This window comes from Arvicanthis niloticus, chromosome 5 (genome assembly GCF_011762505.2).
Source record: "Arvicanthis niloticus isolate mArvNil1 chromosome 5, mArvNil1.pat.X, whole genome shotgun sequence".
In the NCBI taxonomy this organism is placed as follows: domain Eukaryota; kingdom Metazoa; phylum Chordata; class Mammalia; order Rodentia; family Muridae; genus Arvicanthis; species Arvicanthis niloticus.
Window position 1 is genome coordinate 33,178,560 of NC_047662.1, and position 19,058 is coordinate 33,197,617.

At 49.9% G+C, this 19,058-nt stretch overlaps 1 protein-coding gene across 1 annotated transcript in view; it reads right to left on the minus strand.

The window, feature by feature from the left end:
• The window catches only part of Hivep3 (HIVEP zinc finger 3), a 101,258-nt gene that overhangs the window by 20,546 nt on the left and 61,654 nt on the right, over positions 1–19,058 (minus strand). Inside the window, exons 3-4 of the mRNA XM_034503869.2 lie at positions 12,292–17,771; positions 8,116–8,258 (exon numbers count right to left, since the gene is read on the minus strand). Of these exons, the coding sequence (XP_034359760.1) occupies positions 8,116–8,258; positions 12,292–17,253 (5,105 nt within the window). The 5' untranslated portion in view covers positions 17,254–17,771. The remainder of the gene's footprint in view (positions 1–8,115; positions 8,259–12,291; positions 17,772–19,058) is intronic.

Here is a 19,058-nt window from a genome sequence, read left to right on the forward strand (position 1 = left end):
CCCGGGGAAGCTCAAAAAAGGAAGGATGTCTGTAGGGGAGGAGCAGGTGCCAGGTGGCACTTCCTGCTGGGCCATGTGCCTGTTAAAAATACTCAGTTGCCAACACAGACCTTGATGAAGCTTTAAATGGTGGGGCCCGGGGGGGGGGCGTGGGGCGTGACTGAGCTGTGAGGCCAGCAGGGTGTTTGCATCAGCTCTGGACACATCTCAGCTTCCTCTCTGATCAGCGTTCTGAAGAATGACAGCATGTATGGATGTTTTGCCAGGTGGGGATTGTTTAATGTGCCATCCAGTCCCAGACCTGCTGGGCTGGGACTTCTACACAGGTATAGAGCCCACCAGCTAACAGAGGATTCTACTCTATACACCTAAGATAGCTTTTGGTGGCATGCCAACAGTCCTAGCCTGAGCCGGAGGCTGGTGAAAGGCCACAGGACTCTGATCCTGGCCTCAAGGTATCTACGAAGCCACAAAATAAAAAGATAAGATTTATCGCTGCAGACAGGGCCAAGGGGCCAGACCTGGCAGAGAGGCGGTTGGCCCTGGCTCTCAGGTACTTTCAATCAAGAATGACAGTCATGACAGTCTATACAGATAAGTAGGGATAACCAACAAGACTTTTGCTTGTGAGCCCTGGGTGGGCACGGCATGGAAGACATATCAGTAGGTAGATCCAGAGACTAGGGAGATGTGAGTTTTCTGAGGATTTGGGGCTCTGTGATCTTACTCAAGAGGCTTACTATCTCTTTTTCTCCCCAGTTATACGTTTTCAAGCAAACTAGACCCCCATTCTTGGAGCCCCTTTTACAAGATAACTCATTTCAGGGTGTGACACCTTCCAGAGGCTCTTTCTTGGGAAGGAACACCCTATTGAAGGCCTCACATGGAGAAGCCTCACATGTCCTATCCTGACTAACACATGGTGCATCCAGCCCCCCAGGCCATCATCACTGTACAGTGAGAAACACAGGCTCACAGAGAGCCCAGCATTGCAGAGGCCCACAGAGCTAGCAATGGCAGAGTACAAACTCACTGGTAGGTTCTGGTTCCCACACTCCAGGCCAAGCCTTGTCCCCCCCCCCCCCTTTCAATTACAATCTTGAAAAGTGACCCTTGCAGAAAGAATACCACCCTGTGAATCTCCAGCTCCAGGACCCACAGGCTGAGACTTCCTGCTCTTGTTCCCAAAGAGGCCCAAAGACGGGAAAGGTCAGGGAGGCACAACTAAGAAGATTCAGGTACCCATGCTCAACCCTCCATCTGTTCCCAGAGCCATGTGTCCTTGGTTGATTTGTTCCCGTTGTCTGTGGCTTACACAGTTACAGAACAAGCTGAATTTCCCCTCCCTTTGATAGGTTTGTCCACACAAGGCCATACACCTCTGGCTAAGCTAGCAGAAAGAGCCTGCGGGAATCAAGCTGGTGGAAGGAAGGAAGGCATGAGGAAGGGAAGAAAGTGCCACTTCTACTGAGCACTCCTGTGTGCCAGGGAGTGCTGAGGCTACCCCAAAGTCCATAAGCAGTGGTGCTCTCCCATGCACCCCTCCGAGCCTTGGAAGGTTAGCCTTGGCTGTCTTTCACTAAAGATGAGGGATGTATTAGTGATTTTTGTTGTCCCTATGACCAAGTACCTGACAAGAAGCAATGTAAAGAGGAAGGAGAAGGGAAACAGTCCATCATGGAGGAGTTGCTCATGTCTGTGCAGTCAGAGCAGAGAGAAATGAATGCTGATATCCCTCAACCCTGCCCCCGCCCCTTTTCAGTCGGAGCTCCTAGTGTATGAGTCGGTACTGCCCCATGTTTATATGGGTTGTCCCTCCTTTGTTAAACACCCCTGGGACACCCTCACCAGCACATCCAGAAGTGTGTTTCCTAGGTTACTCCAAGTTCAGTGAAGTGGCAATAAACATGAATGTCATGGTGGGGGAATAGCCTCCTGTCCCTTCCTCCCCCGTCTCCCACACCCCCTTATCAGCATACAAATCCTATGATTTTTTGCCTGCAGAATAAGAGAGAAAACTGGTAATACAATTCTTAGAGTTGTCAAGAAATGAGTGGACGAAGAAGACTTGGCCAACCCAAGAAAATGGCTCCCCAAGTCACAAGGAGGGACAGCGTAGAACCAACCTAACTTAAATCACAGGAAGAGAGGACAGAGAACCATCCTCCCCTCTGCGTGTCACCATCAGAGAAATGTCTTCTTCTCCTTTGTCCTTTCTTTAGCTGTTTCTTCACTCTCCTCCCTCCCCAACATCATCTATTCCTTCCTATCAACCATTTTAGCTGTGTGAACATGGACACACACACACACACACACACACACACACACACACACACACACAAAGGTCCTGCTCATTCCCCCCACAGCCCCTCCGGCTTCCATTCCTCCTCTGTCTTGGTTGCCTCCTCCTGTATTCATCCTTTTAGGGTGGGGCTTTATGTACCCTGCCTCCATTCCTCATTTCTGCCTGGACCACAGGGAATCCATTGCCTTGGAAACAGCTCCCGTCATAGCCACAAGCGCTCCCCACAGGGCTGTGCAGCAGACAGTTTTCTGTCCCCACCTCCCTGGGTCTTTAGGCAGGGTGCTGCTTAGCTGAGCCCTCAACTCTTGGCTTCTCAGACTGCACTTGGCTCTGGGTATCTTGCCTCTCATCATCCTTGACTTTCTCCAATGCAGATGCATCCAGCTCCCATTCTGAGTGTCCTTTTCCTTTCTCTCTTCTCCATCTCCCTAGGTAACCCCATCCAGTCTGAGCCGCAAACTGCAGCTGCACACTGACAAGTGTATTTCCAGCTCAGGCCTGTCCTTTGAGAGTCAGGCTCAAGTACCAACTGTCCATGCTTCCCTGAATATCCTCATGTGGAGGAAGGACTGGGCTCTCAAATTACACTCCCTACTGCCCCAGGTCAGTCATCCACTCTCCCAACTTGGTTCTTGTGTTTATCTCTGTTCTGCATGTGCACAACAGTGACTGGGGCCATGCTCAAGGCAGCCACATATTATTTCGGCCTTCCTGTTCTCTTGTCAGGAGTTCCTGGGATCCCATCCCACTGCCCTTGACACTGCCCTCCCAGCCAGCAAGCTTAACATTATCTCATAGTAGCAATGGTAGCAATGGCCTAACATAAAAGGTCCTTTGGATTCTCAGCATCCCATGGTCTTCATTGCCTTGGTAACCACTCGTTTCCTCTAAAATTCATGTCACATTCCCCAGTGGAGACAGAATGATCAGATTTGAAGATATCAAGAAAAATAGGACAAAGCTGGCATGTCCTCTGTGAGGGACCAGATATCTCACTCCCTAGACCACAGCAAGGAGAAGACAGGGGTCAGCTGTGCCCACTGCTGAAGGTGAGAAAAGACCGGAAGTGAGTGACCCTTGAACTCTGCAAAGTGCAGGTCACTGTTGACCTTGACAAAGCAGCTGCTAATGTAGGAGAGGCCTCAGGTCACCTGGAATGGAACTGGGTAGGAAGGGGAGGAGAGAGAACCTGAGCCAGAGGCAACCATTCTGGGAGTTAGTTTTTTTTTCCTTTACATTTATTTTACTTTTAGATTTTTATTTTGTGTGTATGAGTGTTTGCCTACATGTATGTCTGGTGCCCATATTGCCCAGAAGAGGGTATCAGATATCCTGGAACTGAGGTTTTTGATGGTAGAAGATTGTGAGCTACCATGTGGGTGCTAAGAATTGGACTCAGGTCTTCTGTAAGAGCAGTAAGTGCTCTGAACTGCCGAGTTATCTCTCCAGTCCCAATTTATTATTTTTATTTTGTGTATACATATAAGTCCATGTAAATATATGTATCATATGCATGCCCAATGCCTGAAGAGGTCAAAAGATAGGTATTGGATCCCCTGGAACTTACAGGCCATTGTGAGCTACCATGTGGATGCTGAGAACTGAACCTGGGTCTTCTGCAAGAGCAATGAGTGTTCTTAACCACTGAGCCATCTCCAGTTCCACTATGGGAGTGTGTATGTATGTATGTATGCATATATGTATGTATGTATGTATTTTAAAACAACTATTAAAACCTAGCTATCCAAGGAGTGATGTGAAGTGAAAACAAGCTTGGGTGTACTTTTTGAATGAAGTGAGGCTGAGAGGCATGGGGCCAGGGTTCTTCTGGGAACAAAAGGTTCTTTCCTCAGCATAGCATCTGGGTCCTTCTCACACAGGCCTATTGGCCAAGGGGTGAGTCTGTGAGCTTCTCTCCTCTATCCATAGGGGGTAGGGAGGGAGGCTGCTCACAGTGAGACTTCCACATCTTTTCCCTGTGTTCCAGTTCCAAGCTGAGGCTGGCTGTCCCTGCTCGTGGCCAGCTCTCAGAGGGCCTCCCCTAAATGGAGCTGGGCTCCCTGGACTTCACTAGCTTCGTTTATCACTTCCTCAGACCTCAGCATACACATCTAACTTGGTATGGTATTATAAAAACTCTCTCCGGTGTGCCAGGCAGGGACCTCAGAGATTCCCCAGACAGGGCTAGTGCTCACTTCTGAAGATCAGGTGGATTTGACAAAGGGTAGGTAGGATCCATAGGCAGCAGAAGGTGAAAGAACCTGGGCAGGTTAGACTACCAGGCTGAGTTAAAACTATGCAGATAAGAGCCACAGTGGGCTACACAGGAAGAGCCATGTGGAAAGATGCTCAGTGGTCCTGATGTTGGAGGGTGGAGGGTAGGATGCAGAAATAAAGGGAGAGAGAAGCCATTTTGAGCCCTTGACTACTTCACATAGACACCAGAATCTAGGGACTGCATGGAATCCAGAGAGGTGATGTTGAGGTTTGAGTGTGAAGGTTTCATCATCTGAAGTCCAAATGTTGGAGGAGATGCTGTGTGTGGTGGTTTGAATGAGAATGACCCCATATTTGAATGTTTGGTTCCTAGTCAGTGGACTGTTTAGGAAGAATTAGGAGGTGTGGCCTTTTTGAAGGTGGTAGGTCATTGGAGAGCTCACTGTAGACATAGTCTCTCTCTCTCTCTCTCTCTCTCTCTCTCTCTCTCTCTCTCTCTGCCTACAGCCTGTAGATAAGATGTGAGCTCTCAGCTATGGTTACAGCACCTCCATGCTCCCTGTCATGATACATGGACTCACCCTCTGAAACTTTAAACAAATCTCCAATGAAATGCTTTTTAAAAATACATTGCCTTAGTCTCTGTCTCTTCACAGCAGTAGAAAAGTAACTAAGACACTATGATTGGGAAACACAGGCCTTGCTTAGCTGTGCTGAGTCTTCGGAGCTGTAAGGGTCCTAGGCAAAGGTGCAATTGGCATCCAGAGAAAAGGTCTGGAGCTCAGAGTGAGGGCCCAGCTCTGATCCCAGATATTGCAGAAAGAGCAACGAGGAATCTGAAGCCAAAGAGTTGGATGTTGTCAGCAGGGCAAACGATCTTGGCAAGAATCAAAGAGTCTTGGTCACTGGAGAGCTCTGACCAGCCTACCTCACATACCAGCTGTCAAACCACCCTGCCCACCTCACCCAGCCTGTCCCTGCAGCTCCGAGAAGCACTCCGTGCCTGCTGTGGGCATCTCAGCCCTGATGGTCCCTACTTCAGCACAAGGCTTTGTATTGTTACCTTGCTTTGGTCCACAAGCAGCTTAAGAACTGGATGACGGTTTGATACGAGCTGAGTCACTAGCCCAAAGCACCTACAAAGCACAGATTAAGTCTATCCTCCATGATGGATTGACTAATTGCTCAATCGCTAGACTGAGGGTCAAGGAGTGCGGCTGGTGATTCAAAGACTTGAGGAAGTGAGACACACAAGCACCCATTTTTCTATGCTTGGCTCATTAGCTCATCATGTGAACAGGCCCTGTTTGCAGCTGCACAGATACTGTGGAGAAACTACCCACTAGCAGATGCATGGGAAGCAGACTAGAGTCCCATCAGTGCTATTACTGAATGTTTTAAGTTCTCTCAGGAATAGAGATGACTGGGATTGTCCCTCCCTACTCCCAAGGTCTTAGACTACACAACTCTGTAGCCAGTGGACGAGACTCCAGTGCTAAGGGGACTGTGTTAGTAGATGGCAAATTATAGAAGTTACGTACCAGTTCTGCCTCCCAGCCCCGTGCTCCCAGAAATAAGACTCAGACTCAAAATATATTTACAAATACCTTGACCATATAGCTAGGCTCTTCTCTGACAAGAATCATAACTTAAGATATCCTATTTATTTTAACCTACATTCTATCACGTGGCTGGTTACTGTGCTCATGTACCATGTGTCTGGCTCCTCACATCTTCCTGAGCCAATCTCCTGCACCTGGCTCTATCCCAGAATCCCTTCTGCCTCCTGAATGTCCCACCTTCTATTTCCTGCCTAGGTTACAGGCTTTTTAATTGACAGGTGATACATCCATACAATACAGAAGATATTCTCTCTACAGCAGACAGTGAGCTGTTCTGTCTTCCTCTCTAGGCTTTTGCGGGACTCTGAGCAGGCCTCGTTTCAGACCCCTTTTCAGTATGTACTGCTGTGAAACAAGATATTGTAAGTGTTAAAGAGAGAAAAAGAAGAAAGCATGAAGGTTAAGAAGAAACAGTTAGTGTGGACAGATGGACTGGCCTTAAGCATGTGTTCAGGATCCTGGAATAGCTACACCCTTGGTGACAGATGAGACAAGTACTTGGTGAGTCCTGGTCCCATTCATGAGATGCTGTGGAGGTTTCCTCAGACAGGTATCAGCACAAAATGCTCTCCCTTTTCATATTAGTAAATATTCCTAGTGGGTAGCACCTACCCCATGAAAGAAGAGGTTCACCAGAAGCAAGGTAGGAGGCACAGTAGAGCTTGGGTGGGAGTCGGATCAAGGGGTAGTCAAGCTGAGGATGGAAAGAACCTGATTGTTGATACCATGTGACCAGCTGGAAGTGTGAGGATGACATTCCCCATAACCAAGAGCAGAGTGAGGTGCTTTGGATAGAGACAAAGATCTGGGCACAGGCGAGGGGCCGGTTAGTGTCCATGTGATGAGTTCGTAGGAATCATATTCTTCCTTGGCCTTATGGAGCTTATGATATTGGTACAAGGCTATTACTATACCCTTCACAGAGGAGGAGGATGAAGGGGCAGGCATAACTACCAAGCCTGGAGCTTGGGACCAGGTAGCATGAGGGCACATAGCCACACGAGGGCGCTCTAACCAAATGTCAGCCACTGTCCCCAAGTAGAACAAGGGTCAGGCTCTGAAGCAGAACCTATGGTCCTGTTTTGTCAGAGGCCCTTTTAATTTTTTTTAAATTGTGGGTATGCTTTAGGGATGTTCACAATCTCCTGACCCCTGTACCTGTCAAAACCACTTCCTATCCCCAAGAGCCCTTCTAGCCACTACAAAATGCCAACTTTCCAGAGACCCCCACAGCTGTCACTGTGTGTCCCCACGAGGTAGTCACTTGCAGATGCTGGAGAGTAAGAGTCCCCAGTGATGGCCCATGTTGTTGGAGGCTCATGGTGATTGCTGTCATCAGAGCTGTAGAGAATCGGTACCACCCTGATATCAACAGGGACGCAGACACAGGACCCCAAGACAGACACCATGGTACCTGCTCACAAACACGTGGCCACACAGAACACAAAGTGCACAAAAAACTTCCACAAAGTACATCTGAAGCCAGGTGCCCTTCTAGAGCCTGGGGTACATGGAGGTGTGTTCCAGAGTGGCAAAAATAATGAGTCCTGGGCCTGCCAGTGGGCAAGGCAGAGACAGTGTAAAGGGCGTTCAGTGACTCTTTAGCACCATGGGAAATGGGATGTGAGCAGGGTGGCCTGGGCAGGACAGAGGCAATACACTCTAAAGGAAACAGTGCAGACTGACGTAGAGCTGGGAACTCTACATCACTTCAGTGCTGGACTGAGAACCTGGACAAGATCTGTGGACACGGGGCTGGAGAAAGACCTTGGCTCCTTCAGATCTTCACCAAGGATTCCTGGTGGCATTTGCAAAACAGATGGCCTTATAGTCACACAGTATAGGGAGGCCCTGAGAGGACTATAGGTACCTTTGGGCACCCCACAGCCAGGGGCCACTGGCCACCGCTGCGCGCAGGTGGTGGGAGGTCTCCACATCGGAAGCAGACTGCAAACAAAGCGTGAGCCTTACCCTCCTTCGAAGATCTTGACCCTCGCCGGCTCGCCTCTTTTGGAAGTGGGCGTACCTTCCTCTGCTTTCCCTTGCTTTTCTTCCTTCTCCACTCGAGCTGGGTCTTTCTGGCTCTCTGGGGAAACCAGCGACGGGAGGTGCACCTGAACTCCATGGGGAGGACAGAACCAAGATTGGTTAGCCTTGAGTACTGGGTCAGGGACAAAGACACATGTGTCCATATGACCTTCTGGTTTTCATTCAACTCCCCTTCACGGACTCAGGGACTGGCCAAAGAGACAAAGTCTCCTCCAAGCTGTGTTTTGACCCCCTCTCAAGATCATTTTTCTCCTGAGACACACAGGTGGGTCTTTGTGTTCTATGCTAGCCTTGGGATCTTTGGGGATATGTCTCATTCACCTTGGTAACTCCAGTACTTAAAGTAGGGATCAAAAAGACAAATAATGCTGAAGAAATAGGTGACTCCTTGGCTCTGCCTCGCGGGTTAACCTTGGTGTTCTCGCAGTCGGATCAGAAAGCCAAGGCAGCCTACTAGGTTAAGGGCATGGCTCTAGAAATGCACAGGTCTCCTGCTTCCTGTACTGGCACTCCTGAGCCAACACCAAAGACCAGAAACCGCAGGACCCCAGGACGCAGAACCAGCCTGAGGGTGGGGACCTGGGTATCCACTCTCTGTAAAGCAATGGGCCACAGTGAGACCTGGCTCTGTGGGGAGGGCTGATGTTGGTTGTGAACTTCCAGCATTTTCCAGGGTCCTGAGAATATATTCTCTAAATCTGAGCAGGGAGACGTACATCTTTACATAGGATGCTTATGCCCATGGAGCTGAGATAATGGGCACCTTGTGAAGAGAAGTGAGTTCCAATGCCAAAGAGATCACTGGAGGCTGGGATGCCCTTCAGCTGCTACACCTTCCGGGGTTTGAAGCTAAGAAGGCTTTGGGCCATTTTTAAAAAGATTTTATTTTTATTTAGTGTGTGTGTGTTTATTTATATATGTTTACATGTGCACAGAAAAGAATAGGGCATCAGATCTCCTGGAGCTGGAGTCACAGGCAATTGTGAGCGACTTCATGTGGGTGCTGGGAATCTAAACTCTTATCCTCTGTAAGAAGAGTAAGCACTCTTAACTTAGGAGCCATCTCTCCAGACCTGGCTTAGACTATCTTAAAGATCTATTCAGACATTAACTTCCGTGTCTCAGTGACCACCATAGAATCTTTTCTAATGGGTGGAGAAAATGGAAGCCAAGCTCAGGTCTAGATGTCTGTGCTGGTGGAAACCAGGGAGTTAGATTTCTGGGCATACTCCACATTTCCACCCTGGCCTGCAATCTACAGAGTAGCCAAGGGGTCCACCACAGACAGGTGCACAGTGTCTTCCTTGCTGCCTGATGCCACTCTGGGGGCGGGGGCAGAGGAGGTGGGATTGGGTGGCAGTGCAGTTCCAGGAAACAGTGCCTAAACTGAGCGGGGCGGGGGCCTAGAACCCATGTTAGCACTGAATAGTAATGTGGGTCATGTTATCTAGGACACGTGCATAGCTTCACTGGTCAACGGTTACCCACCCTCACAATCTTGAGCTAAGTTAGCACCACGCCTCATTTTCAGATGAAGAAACCAAAGCACAGGGAGGTTAGGTAAATAGCCCATGGTCACACAGCTGGGTGAGTGAAATAGTGGGCCTCGAACCTGGGCAGTTCAGTGCTTGCTCCCATTGCAGGGTTATGGCTGTTAGAGCGAGGCCCATGGAGGGGGAAAAGGGAAGAGAAGGCATAAGGAAAAGAAAAGAAAAGAAAAGAAAAGAAAAGAAAAGACAAGACAAGACAAGACAAGACAAGACTGAAGGATGGATGATGATGCAAGTGTGGGTCTCTCCAGGATCTAAATGCAGATGACCAAACTCAATGTGATGTAGACTATACCCGCAATATGACAGCAAAGCCAGGTTTCCTAGTGCTTAGATAAATGACATTTTCATAATGGCTAGGGGAAGACACCAGCTACAAGGTGGCAATTATCAGCAGAGTGTGCAGGAGAGCTTAAATTGTAGCCAAGTACAGGTTGGGTGGTGCTGGGGTTGCCAGGAGGTGAGCCTCCCATTACTGGAGGCATGCAAGCAAGGGAATGGGGGTTGTAGAACGGCCTCAGCTTACAGCAGTTATAGTAATGTGTGATATTTGTGCAATCTGGGCAGGAAAATTTAAATTCCAAGAAAATGTCTGTAGGTCTTAGCTCATTTTAGGAAAGCATTAGGATGAAAAAATGACTGTCAGATTTAGAGACGAGAAACCAACACCTCCTTTGTCTTATACCTCTGACAACTCTGATCAAGGCACAGGAGCAGTTCAGACCTGTTTCAAAGGGTTTTGGAGTGAGCTCTAGTTCTGAATTCTGTCTTTGCCATTTACTGTGTGGCCCTGTGTAAGTTACTTAGCTCCTCTGAACTTTGATCTATTTACCTATTGTACCCTAGTTTCCCAGGGTGTTATAAGAACAAAGCAAAGTTTAGCACACTATCTGGCATGTAGCAGGTGTGTTTCCAATATAGTTATGCCAACGCCTTGGCAATAGCCACAGTTTATGGTAGTTACATCAGAAGTGGAAATCCCATCAGAGATGTCTGTGGACTGATAAAGACACCAGAGAATAAATACGGAAAGCAGTTTGTGAAGAATATCCGGCTGAGCTCAGGGCACTTCTGATATGATTTTCACTCTCATGATGAAAGCAGATGGTATCAGTGTCTGGGAAGCTGCAGACACAGGTCTGCTCTCAGGTCTACAAATGGAGTCTGGCTTCCAGTATCTGTGTGGGATTTGGTCAAAGCACCTGGATGGAACAGTTACATGTTGATGTCATTAAATTTGCAATTATCTTTAAAAAATTTCATCCCTCAAGTAATGAGAGTGGGGGGGGGGGTGGAAATAATTCTGGAATTGCCAAATGTTTGCCCCAAGTCCTTGACCTTGTTCAGCCTTTGAGCCCTGGTTCCCTCACCTGTACAATGGTGGAGGTGATGCTGCCTTCCAGGGTAGGTGAGCAGTGACTGGGTTCCAGGGTCCAGCATAGGGCTTGGCACCAAACAAGACCACTGCTAACTCCACTAATTCCAGACATGGTTTGAATGTGAAAAGTCCCCATATGAACTGGTGCTGTTTGGGAAGGTTGTTCAACCATTAGGAGGTACACCCTCACTGGGGAAGAGGGTGTCTACCATGAGGACCTTAAAGGATTTATAGCTGGGTTCTGCTCCTTATTCATTCTCTGCTTCCTGAATGTGGAGGCAATGCAACCAGCCAACTTCCAAACGCCTTCTCTGCCTCTATCATGGCTTCCTGGCCACTATGTATTATATCCTTCCGAAACTATAAGTTAAAATAAATCCTTTCCCTAAAGCTACTTTTGTCAGGGTATTTTGTCACACTAGGCCAGCACTGGTCATGGCCTGAAGCTTCAGGCTGGCCTTGCCTGTGTAAAGGTGTTGTCTTTTTATGCATATTGGAATTTTTGAGTTTCAAATCTGTTAAATTATATGAGAACCTTTATTGCATAGCCCCTGAAGTAGCTCAGGTCAGAGGCAATGGAAGAGTAAATATGAGCTGCATTGAAAGCCTACTGCTGTTCTGTAGCATAGATGGCTCAAATTGTGAGTGACATTGACTCCTACAGGTGGAGAGGTTTATTGCAGAACAGTTCTATGCACTATCTTATAGAAAAGAACTGTTTCAGGAGTAGATTGTGTCAAATGTGGAAATGAGATGATTTTAGAGGATTAAAACAAAACAGCAGATACAGATAAAATTAAAAAAGCAGAAAGAAACTAATAAGACAATGGAGAACCACATGGGAAAGAACTGGAATAAAGTTCTAATTTTCCCAACTCTGTTCTTTAGAGAATCACTCTTTATCTTCCTGAAACTTTTTTTTTATAGTAGAAACTTCTAGAAAAGTAGCAGTATTTTGCTGATAACATTATTGCAACTATATTAGGGATACAAGGGCAGAGAAGCTCAGTGAACATGTTTTCTTATGAGGTCAAAACTCCCAGAGAGAAAAACCTGCCTCCCACCCCAAACTGGCTTTAAGTCTACAAACTTAGCATGAAGACAATGTGGCTTTAAAAGCTCAACATAAGCTTTTGCATTATTTGGTGGCTAGAACAAGGCAGAACTTACCTCTGTCATGCGGGGCTTTCGGGAGTTGGATGGAACCAGCCTTCCTGCCTCAGGATGCGGAGCTGTGGCCATGGTATATGTCTCTTTGCTCACCTTCTGCTTAGATCTCAGGAGGGACAAAGCAGCTTTAGTGGAAACCCCTGGAAGGTTGGGGTTGTACAAACTTATGCACCAACCAGCGTAAACAGAGGACCTCCTATCTGCATGCTGGATGTGATTTGGCTTAATGTAGTTTAAATAGCACCAACTGACATTAGTGGTTGTGTGGAGGCTGGGGAACTGCAGTACCTTCTTTGAGTCCGTACCTTCTTGCAATTTGGCTGGTTTAGGGGAAGTATCTGACAGAGGCAGAGAACTAGGGGGTGCCAGGGGAGGGAGATCAGTCTGTTCCTTTGGATCTTCTTTCTTTACACTCAGTGGAGGCAGACCTCTTCGGTGAGCTTTGCTAGATGGTTGAGCATATTCTTTCAAAGCTTCTGAGCCTGGGGCTGTCCCATGGGACAATGTGGAGTGAGAGAGGGGAGAAAGTTCTTTTGGGTCGGATGCATCTGAAGACAAGCTGGACAGTGTTTCTGCCTCCCTCCTGCTGTGTCCCTGGCTGCCCACATGGGCTTTCTCTGTCTTCTTCCTGTCCTCTGTACTTGTCAGCACGACACTACAGGTACTCACAAGCTCCAGTTTTTCATCTGCCTTGGAAGCTTCCTCCTCCTTTACCCTTTTCAGCTGCTGGGTTTCCATGGTAAGTTCAAGACTGCCAGCTGGAGAAAGGACACGCTTGCTTCCACTGGCTGTGGATGAGCACCCCTCCAGGCTCAGGATACCCTCAGAAGATAGTGAAGTGCCTTTCCTTTCAGGTACTCTCAGATATGGTGTCTGGTAACCTCTGTTCTGTTCCTTGCTTATGCTAGATGGCCCAGGCTCAGCCTCATATACATCAGCCCCACAAACAGTCATACTTTTAGAAGAAGGTTCCTCATACTTGGTAAGAGCGGTGCTTGCCGAGCTACCCGGAGACTGTGTGACCAAGATCTGAGACAAAGTGGTATACATGGCACTTCCATAGGATGGCATGTGGGTCTGGATGCGGACAGGAACAACCAGTGACACCACAGCATCTGGACAGGCAGGCAGGGCCAGTGGTGGGGCTGATGTGAGAGCTGGAGAGGTGGGTTGGGGAGTCATAGGAGGCAGCTGGATGTCACTGCTATATTCTGTGTTGCTGGAGGGGCCAGGAGGTCCTGTTGCCAGAGGGGGCAGGCTGGTTTTGATTGGGGGCAAGTGGCTTTCTATTTCACCAGGGAGCTGCAGGGCAAACTGGGATTGCAGAGGAAGGAAGTATCCGGAGAGGGTTGAGGGGGTAGGGCATGGCATGGGGAGGAAGGAAGGGGGCTGCTGGAAGGGGATATCTGCAGCGTGAGGCAGAAGCTGGGGGAGGTGAAGCTGGCTGGGGTGTAGCACGGTAGGCTGTAGAGGAAGTGGTGGGGCTGGGAACAAGGAAGGTGGGATTGGGGGCGTAGAGTATGGGGAGGGGAGGAGGCCGGCCATTGTGCGCGTGGAGAAGAACTCAGAGGACTGCCCCTGCTCCTGAGGCAAGAGCTGCTGCAAGGAGAAAAGGGAGACTGGAGGGGGCAGCTGGGTGCCCAGAGGCTGGAATACTTGTAGAGCTTCTGTGTAGGGTGGGCTGGACCCCAGTGGGGGCCTGTCCTGCAACTGGCTTTTGCCTCCTGAGGGCCCACCTTGTGTAGTGGCCACAGAGATCTGGGGCACAGAGCTTCTTGTGGAAGGCTTGCTGGCTGAGGGCTCCTCACTACTCTCTTGTTTTCCCTTGGGGGCGGCCTCCAGCTCTGCTTCTGGAGCTCTGTTCAGGGAGGCCTGTCTTACCAGAAAGCATTTTCTTCTTTCTGGCGGGGCGGCTGGGGGTGGAGGAGCTGCAGGCACTGCTACAGATGGTCCTGTTGGGGACAAGCTGCCATAGTCAAAGGATTTGCTTCGGGTCTCAGTCATGTGTGAGGAATAGGGCACATTGGGGCTCTGCTCTGAGGCCGACCTTCTCATCTCTCGGGCATGTGGGTGGTGGCTGGGGACAGTCAGCATGTGGGTGCCCAAGGTTTTGGAGCGTGTGTCTGATAGAGATCCAGGGGTCTCGGGTTTTCCGTGGTCTTCCCTGTCGAATGAAGCCGAGCGGCTAGAGCCACTCAGAGAAATGCTGCTCTCCTGGCTTGGGCTTCGGGACAGAGGCACAGAGGACTCAAAGCTGGACTCCCCTGAGGACTGTGCCATCTCAGCCAGGCGGAGTCTCTTTTTTTTGGGTGGCAGCTTCTCTGCTGGGAGCTGCGCCAGTGTCTGGCTGCGCTGGGGCCACTGGAACTCTTCTGTCTTCTCAGGCTCCTTTGGGGGTGGCTCAGCCTCTGTGTCAGGCCTGTCGGGTTCTTCTGTCACAAGGATCTCTGGAACCTGAATGTTGGGCTGTCGGACCAACCTCAGCTGCAGGGAGTGAGTCGAGCGTCCGTGTGGGGCGGGTGGTGGGGATGAGAACTGGGACAGGGTCTTGTCTTCTTCCAGGCCGCTGGGCTGCTCCAGCGGGTCAGACTTCTCAAAGGAGCTGGTGTGCTGGATGACGGAGATTTCTTTGGACATTGTTCTCCTCTCCTTCCCTGGTTCTGACCCAGTTCCTGGCTTGGGAGTCCTGGGCTGGAAGCTCGTGGGTCCCTCTAAAGAGGGCACTGATTTGCTTGCTTCTGCTGGTGACTTGGTGGACTCCAGGGGAAGGTTATGAGCTGTGTCTGATGGGCCGGGGCTGCCAAAGGCAGGTGGCTCTTCCTCATCCCCAAGGCTCTTCTCCTTCCGTCTTTTTCTCAGTGGAGTGAGTTCCAAGGTGGCCCCCAGTTTATAATGCATCATCTGGGACCAAGGCTCAGGCTCAGCCTGAGTCTTTCCCACTTCATGAGCACCTGCAGAGTGGGCTTTTGTGATCTGGAGCTCAGAGCAGTAGTACTTCTTATGAGTTTCATAATTATCTCTCTTTTTGTACCGAGCACCGCAGATGGTACATTCATAGTTCACACCTTTTGTTTTGAACCCCTTCTTGGTCTTTTTGGTAAGGTCGCTCTCCTTGGGTTCTGGTTCATCGGAGGGCTTGGAGGTGAGGTCTTTGCTGCTTGGTCCAGGCTCCTCGGAACTGTACTCACCTCCCAAAGGTAATTCGATGGCTGGCTGGCGCTTTAGCATTCGTGGGTGGGACGTAAACACGGGAGTGCTGCGGCTGGGGACCTCAGGGTCAGCGATGTGGTCATCAAAGGAGTAGCTACCACGGAAGGTGTGGTGGGGGGTGCTGATGGTGCAGGCGGCAGAAGGCATTGAGTGGCTTCTCAGGAGAGGCACGGGGTGCGTGGAGCCGGGTGGGTGCTGGAGGCTCAGCAATGATTGTTCCTGCTTTGTCTTCTCCCCATGGGACGATAGTGACTCCCGGTAGAGGCTGGATTTCGGGGACTCCACACTGCTGCGCCTGGTTAGAGAACTCCTCCTGGGCTTCACACTGTCGATCTCACTGGTGTCCACCACGGCCTCATTGATGGTGATGAGCTTGGTGATATGTTCAATCACTTGTGTCCTGGGCACAGACAAAGGTACCAAGCTGGGCTTGTCGTCAGCAGACAGAGGCAGTAGGGGCTGGGTGGAGGTGGATGCCAGCATGGAGGACCGCTGCCCAATCCGTCCACACTTGCCAAAGATGATCTCTGCGTAGGACTTGGCATTGGTGTTGGGCGGGCTGACCTGCTGCTCAGCGCTCTCAGAGCGTGAGAAATATCCAGACTCTGTGCTGCCTTTGCTTCCTGGGCTCAGGAATGTCTGCTCCTCAATCAGCTTCTTCCTCTCACTCAAGCGGAGTGCCAGCTTCTGCTTGATGGTGTGTGTGTCTTCCGGTTTATGGCTCAGGGGATGTTCGGATGAGGCTTCTGCAAATGGGGTGGGGTCCTCCAGTGATGGCGCAGCGCTTGACTGGGACAGGGAGCAGCGCTCTTGGCTGGAACTGTGGCTACCCGAGCTGTACAAACTACTTGAGAGCAGGGGGTGCTTAGATTTGGGGAGAACATCTGTGGAGGGACCTGATGTGGCTCCAGTTTCCTCCTCAGAGTCTGTGCTTTCTCCCTCGGTGGGCTCCTCAAACTCTTCCCCAGGGATCCTCTCCATCTCCAGCCCAGGGGGGTACATCTCACTGCTAGAGCCAGAGGCCAGGCCAGCTTTGATGCGGTGGGCATGGGACTTCCTGTGTTTGTAGAGGTTACTCTTGGTCTTGAAGGAGAAGCCACAGGGGCCACAGGGGTAGGGCCTCTCACCTGTGTGTGAGCGAATGTGTTTCTGGAGCACACTGGGCTTGGCACAGGGTCGGCTGCAGTATTGACATATATATTTGCCTGGCTTCTGCGGTTTCCTCTCTTTCTTGTGTGCCTCTTCTGTGGGCTTCAGGGAGACCTGTGAGGGACGAGGCACAAAGACCTTAGGGATGCCAGGCAGGTCCTCAGAAGGAAGGATTGAAGCATGGGATGGGAGGAGCTGGCTCTGCGGATGTAGCCCGGGGGCCACAAAGGAGCCCGAGGGTCCAGGTCTCATGGGGTCAACCAGTTGCCACGTGGACCCCTCGAGGAGATGCTCTGGCTTGCCAGGGGACATGAATGCTGGTGTCAGAGGGTGCTGTGGGAGCTGTGAGATATGGACCGAGGCCTCGATGGATGGCCTCCGAGGAGGCTTCTGCTGCTGGCCCGTTTTCTCCTGAGAGGGGCCTGAGAAAGGCTGCGGGGCTAGGAGCTCCTGGGTGGCACTCTCTGAGGGAGCAGTAGTGCCGCCACCTGGGTATGGAGTGCTGGAAGAAACACTAGTCTGAATGGCCTCTCCTTTGGTCAGCCGCTTCCGGGGACTTCCATCAGCCTTCTTGGTGCCCTTGATGCTTTGGTCAGGATCCATGACCTTCACAAGACTTCAGATGCTACTCAGGGAATTTGGGGTAGGTCGCATTTATGAATAATCCAAGTGTCCCGAGGTGTCTAGCTTTGGCCACATTGGTCAAGAGCTGTGGAAGCCAACCCCACGATGGCTTTGGGGCTGGGCTTTTTATCTTCCAAGTGTCAGTGGCTACAAGTAGACTCAGAGCAGGTCCCGGGGCCCACACTCTTCATATTGGTGTGGCATAGCCCTCTACTCTGTAGACAGAAAGCATACTGGCATTTTTCTGCCTGAACATCTGTCTTGAAAACAGCATGGAAGATGTCAGTATTGCCATTGAGTGGATTTGAGTGACAAGTGGACCCCACGAGTCCCCTGTGTGCTATATGAACAGCTGAAGGTTGGAGACATCTGTGTCCATGGGTCTGTCATCCCTAGTCTGGGCTCGAAAGATGCCACAATAGATGCTGGGGCGGTTCTCTTCTGCCCTTGAATTCTGTATTGGAGATTAGCAGCCTCGGAGGATAAATCACGGTCTTCTATGAGGGAAAAAATACACATAACAGAGGAAAAGGATTTACTGAGGCTGTCCATAGGCTGGACAAATGGAGTGCAGTTAAAGCTGGCTAAGACTTTTTAAAAATTAGCCAGAGACATTCAAACAGGATGCAGCACCCCCATATCCCCATGTTCATACTATACCAATGCCTTCACAGAGACAATGTTTCTGACACTGTCTTGTGGGGTTACTGGGGGCTAGAAGCCTGGGCCCCTAACCCTGCCCTGTGACCCAGTCCCAGTGAGCTTGGGCTTGCCAAGCCTCTGCTGTGAATCTGGAATAAGGGTAATAGCAGATCCTGCCAGGACTGCTCCTGTAGCCTGCAGCAGAACACCGTTAGGAAATGGATAAGGCTGCTGCTGGGGGGTTGGGGGGGGGAGAGTACAGATGGTGCTGGATGGGGGAGAGGCAGAGTAAGCGCCTAAGGATGCTGGGTGAATTTTCTGAGGGATAGAGTGTTGACAAAGACACTCTCTGGCCCCAGATTTGCATGGCCTTGAGAAATATCACTCATATTTACCCCCATGCAAACCCCTATCTTGTGTTTCTGGGCAAAGCAGTAAAGGCTGACATAGCTCATGGTAACTCACACTGAACATGGCTGTGACCACCAAATTGATCCAAGCACTCCCAAGGAAATGGGGGATTTTCTAGAGAGTTCCTCCAGCTTTGCAAGCTTTTTTTTTTTTTTTTTTTTTTTTTTTTTTTTTTTTTTTTTGACAGTGTTTCTCTATGTCCTGTAACTTGCTCTGTGGACCAGGCTGGCTTTGAACTTAGAGATCCACTTGCCTCTGCATCCCAAGAGCTGAAATTAAAGGCATATGGGACCAACCAGCCAGAGCCACACAGTCCCTCTGATTTTAGGGCTGGCACCCTTGGCATCCTGCTTTACCACAGTGTGGGAAGGGTGTTGTTGCCAGAGCCTTGGAAGGACAATGCAGACTAAAGATAAGGATGCTGGCCGTCAAAAACAAAAAACAAACAAAAAAAACCCAACCTCACGACTAAGGAATTTCTCAGCTTTCGATTGCATTAAATTCAGATGTGGTGTGAGCAAGGTATTGGCTACTTTTTAGCAGAACCTAGCTTACCCTGTGACCCAGAGATGTGAAAAGAAAATCTCTTTCCCACTTTGCTTAGCTCTGAGCATGATTGAAGTGACAGGAAAAACACCACTTTTTAGATGACTAGTGGGGGCACTGTAAAAATCACCAGAACAATGAACCAGAGTTTCAGGGCTCACCTTCAAGCTATGGAGGGCAAAAAT